At 36.6% G+C, this 14,181-nt stretch overlaps 2 protein-coding genes across 2 annotated transcripts; both read right to left on the bottom strand.

Moving 5' to 3' along the window:
* Positions 1-10,732: 10,732 nt before the first annotated feature.
* Positions 10,733-11,676, bottom strand: LOC121048871 (disease resistance protein RGA2-like). The gene is made up of 2 exons (XM_024304876.2): positions 10,993-11,676; positions 10,733-10,849 (listed from the first exon to the last, which is right to left on the bottom strand). The coding sequence occupies exons 1-2, from the start codon at positions 11,673-11,675 to the stop codon at positions 10,798-10,800; spliced, it is 735 nt and encodes a 244-aa protein (XP_024160644.2). The 5' UTR covers position 11,676; the 3' UTR covers positions 10,733-10,797.
* Positions 11,677-11,728: 52 nt separating this feature from the next.
* LOC112167799 (putative disease resistance protein RGA4) lies at positions 11,729-13,856 on the bottom strand. The gene is given in 4 exon segments (XM_040505880.1): positions 11,729-11,748; positions 11,807-11,901; positions 11,998-13,418; positions 13,542-13,856. Coding segments are annotated over 4 exon segments (1,851 nt in total).
* Positions 13,857-14,181: the final 325 nt, after the last annotated feature.

Below are 14,181 nucleotides of genomic sequence, written 5' to 3'. Positions count from 1 at the left end.
CGATATCGCCAAACTATCGTCTGAATCCGGTTTGGACAAGCGCTATCATTAATATGTGTGTTGTCTGAATACCAGAAAGGACAACAACATATAATGTTGTTTCTGTTGTGCAAAGAAAAATAAGTCAACAACATTCTCATGGAAAGAAACTTGTGAAGAAAAGTCAGAAAACATGTTTTGACCAGAAACTGTTATCTCTATCAATCTTCTACATCAAGACTTAGCTTACTTTTGTTGAGTGAATTTAAGCAAGACAACATAAAATTGAAGATAGCATTGTTAGTTTATATTTCAGACTACAGAACATGCTACTTTATCGTTATGTCTTTTCTAGTTGGGCAATTGAAAGTGTTTGAAAAGTATTGTAGTTAAATTGTTCATACAGTAGTTTTTTGAATTCCATTTTATGATGTTCCATTGTTAGACAACAGTTTCTATTTGGAATGAAATGGTTTGAGAGAGAGTTAGAGCATCTCCAACAATAGAGTCAAAAGCCAAAGTCATTTGCAAAATTTGACTCTCCTAATGTCATTACTATTCATTCATATTTTGCATCTACAACCTTCTTTAGTCAAAAACCGAAGTCATTTCATAAATTAATCATTTTAAACAATTATTTAACTACAATATGAATTTATATATCATACATAATTATTTTATATAATATATCGTTATTAATTAATTATTAGAAAAATTTTCCTATTTTTTAGAAAATTTTCTTTTATTTTTTCAAGTTTTTTGTTTGTTTAAAACACAATTACTTTATATTAACCGTTGATTTTAATCCATGATATTTTTTCCACCATTAGATTAGAAATTAGTAAATATATATTTACTTTTTTATTTTTAGAACTTTAGAACTAATTAATCTGAGCCTTTCATTTTAAATAGAATAATTGAAGACTGAATTTAGGCAATTGGTTTTATGACCTTTGGTTTTAATGTCATGTGCAGCTGGGGCCCACGTCTCCTCCATCTGAAGCCAAAATAGCTTTCGTTCTTCATTCTTTAGTCATTTTGGCTAAAGTTTTGACTCATAAGTTAAAATGACTAAACTTGGAGATTGGTTAGAGATGCTCACCACAAAAGCCAAAGCCAAAATGGCTTATGACTCCACCCGTTGGAGATGCCCTTACAAGACATATATTACCAAAACCAATTGATCAACACATTCGAAAACACGTCTATTGATTGAACATTCAAAACCAATTCATTACATCCCAACATCAACATACTAAACCTACCTAAACATAAAGGCCAAAAACATCAAGGCCAAAAACATATTGTACTTGTCCATTTCCTTCTCTTCATCGACTTCCTCTATACAGTTCCTTCCTCTTCCTTCTTAGCAACAAGATATGCAGAGTAGAACTCAATACCAAACTAACCAATCATGCTAACATCAGCTCTAGCAGTCTAGACTTCCATAATTTTTGCCATTATTCCACACATATGTCCCTGCACAAACAATAGTGAATGACTGTACAAACTATAATAGGACACTGAGCAAAAATCTAACCAAAAGCAAGACTATGAAAATCAGTTTACAACTGTTAGTTGCATCCAACATTCTTGGTGAAGGGTTATTCCATTTTTCATTTTCCAAATCAATAACCAAAAGGCAATGTCTTAGATCTTAGATTCTATAAGAACATATTTAATATTTGCTCCTGGACTGATGTGAAAACATGAATTTGTTAGAAAGTACAAAACAACATGCCACTTTTCAAAGAAAGCCCAACCTAGTCAAAGAATCACCACCTTCTCCCCACATAGAGCTTATAAAAAGAGTAAGGCATGCACATAGATTTTCAGAAATCAATAAGCAAAACCAAACATTGAATATCTTATTTTATCACTTGAATATCAATCACGGAAATTGCGAGCACTTTATTATTATTAAGTACTCATTTTCCTTTCTGTGGGGGTTCAGCAACAAGGGCCTCTCAACAAAACCCTTGAATAGGTCCTCCTTTCCAGAAAGTGAAAAATAAGAAAACCACCAATAGAGAGAAGTGTACCAATTACATAAGGAACATGGAACATGGTGCTCGCAATTATAGAGTCAATTTTTTAGATAAATTTATGGTTACACAAATTGAAAACAAAAATGAAATGAAATTAAGATTGTAAAAAGCAAACCTTGAGGCAAATAAGCATTCATTTTGGCGTAGGAGGACCTTGTCTAATTAAACACTTTTTACTTTTATTTTTTCATTGCCAATGCCAACCTACATAACTATTTAGTTAAATGTACTTCATGCTTCATGCTCAGGGTGTAGCTGAGAGAGCTTCTGATGCTACACTTCTCCACTTCAAAGTTTAATTAATATAAACCCATCAACCAAAAGTCTAGCTTTTAACATCTAACATCTTACCATTTTACAAAGCTTAGTGAATGCATAATTGCAGAGAAAGATAGCAAAGGGGTTTTAAACAAAAGTTAAATGTAGCTTTTCCTCCTCAAAGCAAGCTGATAGATCATCGGAAAAGAATATAATACACCTACAATAGTATGATTAGTTAAAGATAAAATACAATCAAAACTCATACCAAAATTAGCAATAAAAACCTCAACTTTCCCATCACAATAAGGTTAGCAACAATTTCTAGCTTTTTCCACCAAACCCAAAACATGGACTAGTATAGTTTTCTGCCATCAAATCCAATAAAAGAACTTGAATCGAAACATGATTCATGGACTAGCAAATTACCTGCCTAACGCAAATTATGCAAGCAACAAGTACAATGAAGTTGGAACCATAATATACCTACACAGAATCACTTCAAACACTTAAACCATATGCATTTTGATATAGAACTGTGTATGAACATTTATACAAAATTATCAATACTCAGGCACACAGAATGGTGATCGACTACAGAACTCTCCATCCATCGGCCCTGCCCGACCTCTAATTTAAAACACAAGGGAACTCTTGTTTTTTCACAATCAACATAGTTGCACCGAAAAATCAAAAGAAAAAAACTAGCTGATATATAGATAAATAGCCGAATAAATACAGTACACACAATCTCAAATTCAACACAATTATTACACAAATCTAATCATAACAGGATACTTGAAAGGTTGAGAAACACTTTGAAACAAATCAGAAACCACACAAATGCAATATTCGCAAAACATATCTAGACCATGAAGTTCAAACCACACAGATGCGAAAAGCGAAAAAAATATATAGAAACTAAAATCAAACAGAAGATGAGCCATGCTATGCTATGTTTAGGTGGCAAGAATTCATAGTTGATAACGCTTTTTCATCCCAAAATATGCAAATTCCAATGAGTTGGAAGCTGCTAAATTACAATCCAAAAACACATTTTTCCGATAAAAACAATCGAGATAGAACAAAAAACAAAGATCTTTCCAATCAAAAGGAGCTGAATTACACGAAATTGAATATAAACAGAGAAAGAGCTCAACAACAAAGCCAAAGCATTAGGATTCGGCAATTGACACAAGAAAAGGTTTGAAATTTACCTCTGAATTTGGATTCGCGGTCGATGGGTTGGGCGGTGGGAGCTAGGGTTTTAAGAGACGCTGGCTAGAGAGAGGGAAGTAGTGGATGAAGTTGGGTGCGGGGGTGTCAGCCGAAGTGGAGCGGAGAGAGGAGATAGAGATCTCATTGCAGAAAATGGAGTAGGGTTCGAGGTGATTGGACGGCAATGGAGATTAGTCTGGTGTGGAAAGATAGAGGGAATAGGGTTTTGTAGAGAATCCTTTGGGGGGTTTCAAGAGTCTGCTCCATTGGTGCAGTTCTTGATCTTGGATTGGGTGCAAGGTCCGACCTGGTCCGTGGCGTTAGTGAGAGAGAGAGAGAGAGAGAGAGAGAGGTTGAATATGAACCCTTTTTTCCCTTTCCCAAAATAAAACAAGGAGTTCTGTGAAAAGCGGGAGTTTAAATTTTGCCAAAAAATGGGCAGGCAAAGTCGATAGAGGGAGTTTTAAAACTTGGGTTTTGGCTAAGTGTGGAACTCAAACAACATAAATTCATAGCCATTGTCTGAAGCAGAGTTGCACAACATATTAAAACATCAATAAATAACTGTTGTTGGAAGCCATTGTATGAAGGAGAGTTTCACAACAGTATAAAGTAGCAATAAATAATTGTTGTCTGAATAAAATCAGTCAGTCAACATCAAAACTGGACCATTGTCTAAATTGTAATTACACAACAATAAAGTATCAATAGATAACTGTTGTCTGAAGCCATTGTCTGAAAGAGAGTAGTTTCCATGTCACCACCGCCAAAACCACCCTCTCACCACCACCACTCGCTGCTGCACCACCTCCTATTCCACCTATAACACTACACCCATAACCACCACCGAGCTCTCCACCACAACCATACCTATTCATCTTCTCCAAGCCATTACCACTCAACTCCTCATTTCTAATCCCCCAGATGCCTACCTTCACTACCACACAAAACCCACAAATCCCAACACCCAAAATAGTGATTCCACATTCAAGAACAGCAAGAACAAAAACTGAACGCCTTTCTTTCCCGAATTGAAGCCCTAAAACCAGTAGGGCGACACTTGTTGCCGCCTATTCATCTTCTTCTTCCTCCTTACCTTCAATTCAATCTCAAAAATTTCAAAATCTCAACAAAATCTAACTATCCAAAAACAAAAATAAAAGACTCAAGCATTGAAAGCACCGAATTTGAAAACCCAGATTCCTCAAATGAAAATTAAGCAAAGAAAACCATTCTGATGGTGTACTTCACCATCTCCGCTGCAAACGACTCCTCCACCACCTCGAGCAGAGACCTCTCCATAACCTCTCTGTCATACCCATGCATAAACACCACTTCTTCTAAATCATCACCGAGATCTTCCTCCACAAGAGCCTCAATCTTAAACTGCTTCCTCCAGTGGATCGTGTTTCGAAGCATAACAAAAGCATCTTTCACCTTGAAGTCCCAAGCCCTCAGAAACTTGAGAAGAATCACATCACTCCTGTCATCCTTGAGCAGTGGAACACCCCAAATTGAAACCTCCTCTGGTGAGATCGTGGATTGCGATGTTTCCTTGGCTATTTCCTTTACTTCCTTCATTGGGTTCTCCTCGATTTTGGGCTCATGGAGTGGCTTTGTTTCGAATTCCAAACAGCAGTGTCTTCTTCAATTTTGAGGTTGGATTTGATGAGAGGAAGAAGAAGAGCTAGGATGATGAGGCCAGTGTTTGGGTAAAGGAATAAGAGATTGCAGCAAGAACAAAAAAGAGAAGAAATAAAAAAAATTGAAAGGGAGGCTAGGGTTATTTTCGACATTTTAACATCCATCACGCTTATATGGTGCTTACGTGGTGTTGAGTTGGTGTCTACTTATCTGCCACGTCAGCCAGTTAACAGAGCATTTTGACGGCGAGGACCTATTAGACAGAAATTGTGACCTCAGGGAGTTTTCAGATTAAATTAGAAACACAGGGACTAAAACAAGGACGAAGGTATACTTCAGGGACTAAACAATATTTAGCCCTTATAAATATATTTAAACTATTTAATCTTCACTTAGAAAATAATATAAATTCAAGCTAAAATAGAGAGCACTGATACAGACGTATTTCTAAAGTGGCTAGCCAAAATGATTTTTTTTAGCTACTTTGGCTAAAATTTAACTCAAAAATAGCTAGTATTGCTAAAGATGCTCTTAGGTATCAGAGAAGTGAAGGTCAACCCCCCAGTCTACCTCTTGACGCCGAGTATATTACTCTTGTTAGGTATCGAGTCAGCATACATCCAGTCCAACAAACTAGCCCTAGGTTCCGTCTTACTCGTCCGGATATAGACACAAACATTTGACACCCATTTAATGTCGTATGCTGGAATCTTGCAAAAATATATTTCATACTCTTAAAACCATGCTCGAGCGTATAGAAGACCTACCCTTAATAGAACTCGTTTGCCCATTTAGCATCGTCTGTAGGAATCCGTCAAAAATATATCTCTTAATGCCCGAGCATATAGAAGACCTACCCTTCATAGAACTTGTTCAAGTACAGTCCTGTTATTAGGCTCTAGCAAAAGGCAAGTCCAGCCATGTCTTAGACCTGGTAGCCATGCTCGAACTAATGAAGTAAAAAACATCGCTCAGCTGTTCGAGCGAGAACGTACAGAGCTACCATGAAGCAACTTTGGCAACTTATTAGCACCGGTGTCACCGTGTCAAGAATTGGAAGCAATGAGGCACTAGCCCAGGCCTTCAGGCATACTAAGCAATAGTATACTTGAGTAAACCTCAAAAAAAGGAACAGTTACACGATCACCATCATGGGAGCCATCGTTTTGGGTACCCTCACAACTATAAAATATTATTTGGACCTAATATTATCTACATTAAGTAAATAACAAACTAATTAAACTTGTTACAATAAATAGGAAATATATGAATTATTTATCTAGTTACCAAATGAGTTTAGGTATGTCACTCTTTGGTTAATAATCCATTTTGATAAAGATAAACATCTATTGTTTATGATATGATAACTATAGCATCTCTACATATAACTCATTGGCTTGAATATGATTCTTTTATGGGAAGACCTATCTAGCTTGTATATATAGGTGCTTGAAGTCCCTATTCACTGTGTGACAAAACATTCAGTCCTGCCCCATAGAGAGGAGTTAAACACATAGTTGAGTAGAAGTTTTCTTGCGTGTGGCTGCTTGAAGTTTTGGAGCTCGAATTACTTCTTTTGAGTAGCTATGGTGTTGCTACTGTTGCTGTGGAGAAATGACTGTTATATATGAAGCAGGTGATGCATCTCCACCCAATGTGTTCTAGTTCATGTTGTATTGATCCTTTGGTGGTGTTTATGCATTTTGTGAAATGATCCTTGGATTGCTCATTAAGTTAACAAATGGTATCATGATAGGAGCATTTTTATGCAATATTTTAATAATTATTTCCCTGTATTTTGCTTAGTTATTTCCTTTACTTAAATCATTTTTAGTTTCTATTTTCTAGGTACATTGGAATAAATGACAAGGAAATGAGCTGAAATGAAGAAATGGAGTTTTCCTAGTCCAACTAGGAATCCTAGTCAACGCAGGAATCCTGATGAGGCTAGGAAACCTGAAGGCATTAGGAGACCACATGGCTTGAAGATGACGTGGGAGATATTATGGGAGATTAAATCTGATTTTTGCATGGGAAATGATGGAGATAATGTGAAAATCAAGGAGATTACGTTGAGAAAATCTTGGGAGAGTTTCAAGGGATTGTGCAACAAGAAAAAGCTCAAAACAAGTCCAGATTCGTTCCTTAATTCCCTCAAGATATGTTGGCTGAAATTAGAGAATAAAATCTACAATTTTAATGTGAAAATCAAGAGAAAATCAAGGGGAGAACATTAAAGATAAAGCCATGGAGAGATTTAAGGGAGAAAAGGTCCAAAATGCATCTAGATATATTGTCTAGGTTCATGCCTAGATATTTGGCCGAAAATTGTGAATAAAATCAGATTAAATCATGAGAAATTTGGCAACAATATATTAGGGATTGATTTTGGAGCTTTTTGATTCGTTGGATGACACAATAGAGCTGACGTGGCGCTACGTGATTGGTCGAAGCTGTGTGGTGCAACCAGAAAATTCTTTGGAAATTAAATTCATGAAGCCTTGCCTTCCCCTATATATAGCCTCCTCTCTAGACGTTTTAGACAACATGCACCACCACCACACCACAACACACAACACCTTTCTCCATTAGAAAATAAACATTAGAAAAATTCTCTCCATTCTCTAGTCTTCAGAAGCTCTGCGTCTCAACCAAGGAGGAGGAGAAGTCATGCAATATTACATCAAGATCCTATTCGCCATCCACCCTTGGGTCGTCCCTAGAAGGTTGCTTGCTTTCAAGGATCTTCGTGTTCATCTCAAGGCTATTTCATCCATCTTTCACGGTGTATTTCATACTTTCTTTTGTTTTCCTTTGTTTGATTTCGTAGAATTATGAATTCTAGTTAACATGACGTTAAGGGCAAAGTTTAAAGCCCGTTTATATGTTTTGAAATAAAATTGTGATTTTTATATGTTGATTTATATGTTGCTTATGTGAGTTTGCTTGATTGATTTTAGATTACAAAAAACTTTTGTATGTATGTGTTCTTTGGTGGCCAACTTAGGATATATGCATGTAATTGGAGCTAATTTAAGTAGTGAAGGTTTTAGACAAAAGTCGAAATCAATTAAGGAGGATTGCAAATAGGTGAACTTATTCATAACTAGGTTGTGCACTTTGGTTGACATTCTTTCTTTGTTCTTCATGCATTGAATGTGTTCTTGCATAGCTAGCTTTCTAGACTATGATTTCATGTTCAATAGGTTTAATTTAGGTGCTTTCACTTAGAATTTTTTTTTTTTTTTGAGAATGATGCTTTCACTTAGATTAAATATTGAAGGAAAGTAAAATATGGGAAATCGTTTGCTTTCTAACGTTTCACATTGTCAACTTCTTTCTCATGACATAGAAGATCAACTATAGGAATTGTGATTGGATTTCATTCATATGATTCTAGATTTGATCTTTGTTCCTTGCGTTCCACCCTTGTATATGTGTTTTTATATTTTCTTTCTTTTATTTATTTTAATTTTCAAAACTCTAATTCTTAAACCCCCTTTTTATTTAGTTATTTGTATATATTTTGTAAATATTATACTTTGTATTTATTTTAATTCTTTAGTTGTTTTTGCAATTACAGGTGTACCCTCAATCCCCGGAATAGAACGATCCCTATTTACCATATACTAACGATGACATTTTCAGGGTTAAATTATGCGCTTACTTTTAGCGTATCATATCAGAGCTAATTTTCACAAGTCATAAATCATTTTAGAAGATCAATTCATTGTGTTTTGAACTAGAGTTTTGTGTTATGTTGAATTGCAAAACGTTTTGGGAATTAGGATTTCGGATAACAGGCCAAGAAAACAAAAATGTTAAAACAGACACTAGGCCCGTTTTGACATGACGCGAGGCCCATGGCCCATAACCGATCCAGAAGAAACCTTCTCACGAAGGCTACAATTTTACCATTATTCTATAACGGATATTTTTCTGGGTTTTGGCATGGATCATGAAGCAACGCCCGAGTTTCTTCACAAACTCGAAGTGGGTTCAAAACCACATCATTCAAATCGGATAAAGATCAGTCTTGGGGAATACAAGTTTTGGGGATTATTGCTTCCGCTAAAATTTTTGCAGAATTGTAGTCGCAAAGGTTAGGTCTTCTGAGAACCATGTTTCGATTCAAAGCTTTAATTCATTTTCTGTTGAGTTGCAAGAACACTAGAAGCATTCCCGGCGTGCACCTAGGCTAGAGTAGATGGTGACAGGATGAAATTTAAGTTTTGGTGTGCTTGTGTTTCTGAATTGAATTGAGTTGAATTGAAACTATTTTGTGCTTTCTCTGTGATTGCTCATGGATGGTTGTGCTTAATATTTTTCATTCTGCTAACATATATCTGTGATTGAACAACGATTATATGATAAATTGATGAATGTTTGAGTTAAGAAGTTCGTGATGTCTCCCTGTAAGTATTGTCATATTTTCATTGAGAAAATTGCAGATTGAATAAAGGTTAACTAATTGCATGCACGATGCCATTATTCCAGTGTCTCTTACTCTCTCCCAAACCTTGAAATCAAGCAAATTCTCTTTAAATTGGTTTCAATGGTTGTTCATCCTTCAATTACTTCTCATCATTTATCATCACCACTCTTTCTCCTCTCTATGCTTATGTTCTTCTTTGGTGTCAATACGAATTTTTCGGGTTTCCATCAATGTAGGCTGAGGTACAAATCAAAATACGTGTTAGGTGTTTTTCAATTTTGATTTTGGGTTACTTGATTTCTGGGTTCTGTTGATTGCTAATTCGTTTTCAATTTTCAATATTAGGTGCAATTGGAAGTTGGAGTTCCAAGTCGATCTTGAGCAGAAAAGGAAAAATAAGAAGGAGCAAATTTGATACCACGTTTTATTGTTCTATGCTCAAGTATTTACATTCAAAGTTTAGTAGACTGATGTTTGGCTTCTCTTTAGAGATGTCAATTATTGAAAATTTCTTTTTTTCATTTCATTTTATTGATGTATATATATTTTTCGCCCAGGGCCTTGAAAAACTTAGGACCGGCCCTGCCAGCTTGACAACTTTGATGCAATTTTGGAGTCTCCATACTTCTGCATTGCCTGCACAATAGATTTTCATCTATATTAGATGCATAGAACTTGTTTGTAATGGATTACAAAGATATGAATTTTATACTATGTAATCAAAGGTTTTTTACGGAGTTTTGCATACCATCAAGACTACATGAGTGTCATGTTCTGCTGATCCACTGCTACTCTGAGGTCTGACCTGCTAAAAGGGTGTTGTTGCAACTTGCAACATTTTCTGCAAAAAGTCATCATTACAAATCAACATAGTTTGTGTCTAATTTAAAATAAGCTGCTCATAGTCTCAACTCTCAAATACGTACAGAAACTTAAAGAATCTAGAACATTGCAAAAGACTATTAGTGCATGCATGACCTTAGGAAAAGAAAGTGAGATTGTTGAGGCATCATTTACTCTGTAACTCTTGCCATGCCTCCGAAGACCTGCAGCTAAAACACCAAAAGCAATTCAGTAATTATCGCAAAACAGGTAGAGGTAAAATCATAATGATTTGTATGAAATAGCAAATAGTTACGTGCTTTCTGTGGAAGAACAATCCAACTCCCTCTCTGAATCACATATTTACAGCAGCAGACTTTAAGCTTTGAAGTTTCAGGTGATGGTGGTGATCTCCTCATCTCTTTGTATCTCTGTTTCAACTCTGCTGAGAAATTGTCTGTCAATTAATAAAATTGTCTCAACTTCCTTTTCATGCAAGAATGTACCATGCTTATGCATTTGAAGATGTAAAAGAGAAAATGAACAAAGAAATCTGATGAAGTAATAAGTAAACAAGAGCAAAATTACCTCCGAGTGACATCCGGTATTTCCGGATCATCCATTTCTCCATAAATGTTGACGTCACAGTTCTCGGGCATGACAGGCATTATAATACCCCGACGACATTCGCTGATGACAATTTTCCTGACCGGTGTCTTTTGCAGGAAGAGTGGCAGGTTCATCAGTTTAGGGCAATCCACAATTCTGAAAGAAACCAGGCATGGCATAATTGTAATTTCATCACCACCGTTTTCTGCCCACCCTCCAACTCCTTCCCACTGTTTCCACTCACTCATGATTTCGAAGGTGAGTTGTTTCAATTTTGGGAATAAAACAAAGGATGATGGTGTTTGAGTGCCCGTTATTCCTAAAAATTCATCTCCAACTGTCTTCAGTTTGCCCATTCTGGATACTAATAGTTCTTCAAGGAACGGCCATTTCCCAAGAGGAGGCAAAAATTCACATCCATGCCAAGTAACAAGAGAAAGGGATCTCAAATTCTGTAAGGATATCATCCAACTGGGCGCGGTGGTGCCACGATACCATTTAATCAGTAAATTTTCCAGATCGTGATGCGGCCGTAACGCCTCCAGGACTTGTACATGGCTCTGCTTCTCCAATCTTGAAAACCATAGCTCCAAACTATGAAGCTTTTTATTCCACAAGCAAGCCTTCTGCGCCTCACTTGTATCCTTCAAATTCCCCTGCATATTAATGATGAGACTACCCTGAAGCTGGTCCAAGCTTCCCAGATCTCCTAATTTCAAGCCTTCACCGGGGCCACTATCATGAATAACAGAACAAATATTCAGTGTTTGCAGACTTGTTAATCTCGCCATACCTCTCGGCAAATAGACCAGCCGATAACAACGCTTGGTATGAAGATGTCTTAAATTAATCAAGTTCCCCATATTTTCAGGCAGTGCTCTAAGCGACCTGCATTTAGTAAGACACAAGGTTTGCAAATTGTATAAATTTCCCACACTGTCCGGTAGTTTTTTCAAAAAACGATTTTCAGACAAGTCGAGATACCTCAAATGTATCAATTCACCCATCTCTTCTGGAAGTTCTTCAATGACGTTGCAGCTCAAATTTAAGGTCCTCACACATTTGAGTTGTGAGATTGCTTTTATATCCATGCTACTCATTCTTGAATCAAAAGTGGCAAGTGTACGTAACTTTTTCCAATTGACCGGTGAAATAAAATCCGAAAGTGGAGAACCATAGGCTGCAAACATTAACGTCAAATGACGGATCTCCTCATTTGTTATCGTTTTTCTTCCGTTTACTTCTTTAGCCTCCATTGTGAAGCTTTCATTCTTATTGAGGAATTGCACAAAATCATGCACAATATCATGCATTTTGCAAAATATAGTAATGCTCTTGTCATCATCATCTATTTCTTTCGCAACATCCTGGAAAAATGATCGCATTACTAAGGTATCGAAAACATTTCGACCTGTTTTTTCCTTTTCTCCATAGTCTTTCCCACTAAGATAAGCATGTGACATCCATAACTCAATCAAATTGTGTTTCTTGAACCGATAATCTTTTGGAAATGTAGCACAATATAGAAGGCAGCGCTTAACTATAGGAGCCAACTCATAATAACTTAATAAAAGTGGTTGAAAAACTTGTTGCTCAACCTCTTTTAGAACCCATATCTTACTATCCAAGACCTCCTGCCAATCTCCTTTTTCCTTCTTATACCGCATGAGAGCAGCTAAAGTCCTTGCAGCAAGTGGCAAGCCGTTACACTTATTTGCTATTTTCTCACCTATATCTCCTAATCCATTAGCCTTATCTTATTCCCTCCCCAAATATGCAATGCTATTGAACAATGCCAAACAATTTTCATCACTCAACTTCTCCAAATGGATCATTTGAGTGGTTGGTCCCATTATCTCAGCAACTTTCTCTTTTCGTGTGGTGAGCACTATTTTACTACCTTTAGCACAAGTTTCCATTATTATTGGTAAGTTTAAACTTTCCCACTCTCTTTGGTCTTCGGTCCACACATCATCTAGAAAAATCAAGCACCTTTTCTCCTCAATACATCTAGACATACATTGCAAGACATCTTGCAACTCATTTGAATTTGGGGCGTCGTTACCAGTACCACTAATAATGGCTTTGGCAATCTTCACCCCATCAAAAGGATCTGAGACACAAACCCATATCCTTTTTTCAAAATAGGTTTTTACATCTTCATTGTTGTAGGCTAATTGGGCAAGAGTTGTTTTGCCCATCCCTCCCATACCCACTATAGGTATGACAAGGACCCTTTTTCCTTCTTCACTAGTATCACTCAACAACTTGCTTAACAAATCAGCTTTTGCTTCTTCTCTGCCAAATATTTTAGAAATATCGACAAATGATGAAGTTTTCAGCTGTTGCTTAAGTTGTTCATCATTCCTACGAGTTGATGATTGATGGAACTCAAACTTTTCTTTCTGAGCAGTAATCAGAGTTAGCTTTTCATTTAACTCTTTCATCTCGGTAGCTATTTTATGAAGATGAGTTGCCTTATGGACTAGGCCAAAACAAAAGCAATTTGAGGGAATGGAGAAACATACCTTCTTGGAGGTTTTCTTTTTCTCAATAGCAACTCCATTTGCCTCTTGTTTCAGAATTTCAGTGTTCCACTCATCTAGCACGTCAACCATCTCGTACGAGACATCATTCAGCCCATCCAACCAGTTTCTCACGCTAGCCTTCTCCACTTGCTGCTTCTCAGCATCCTCGAGCACAGCTTGAATTGCTTTTAGATTGCTGCTGAATTTTTCGACCTCTGTCTCAGCATTCAAAATCAGAGTCACAGCTTCTTTTGTGCGGTCAAAAGCAACTGTAACCAGTTGTTCCAGAACCAGGTCAATGAGTGCCTCGGCCATTTTGGAAAATGAAACACAAACACAAGAGCTAGAGAAATAATATGAACTGAGAAATGCAGAATGGCTGTGAGCCTATTATGGTTTTTCTACCAAGTTTATATAGAGCATAAATTGTTAAGGCCAAATCCAAGTCAAACAATTCGAGCTGACTCCAAGTCAATATATTATATATCTATCCAAGTCAATAAATGCAGAATGGCTGTGAGACACCCTGTCTTTTTAGGTGCTCCACCCGCTGGGGAAAAAAAATAATAAGAGTTTGTTTACCAGTTGTAGTGATTAATGATTTAACAATTTTCAAATGGCAATTATATTATAGTTTCAA

Source organism: Rosa chinensis, chromosome 5 (genome assembly GCF_002994745.2).
Source record: "Rosa chinensis cultivar Old Blush chromosome 5, RchiOBHm-V2, whole genome shotgun sequence".
Taxonomy (NCBI): domain Eukaryota; kingdom Viridiplantae; phylum Streptophyta; class Magnoliopsida; order Rosales; family Rosaceae; genus Rosa; species Rosa chinensis.
Note: the sequence above shows the minus strand (reverse complement) of the source record. Positions and strands in the feature narration are given on the sequence as shown.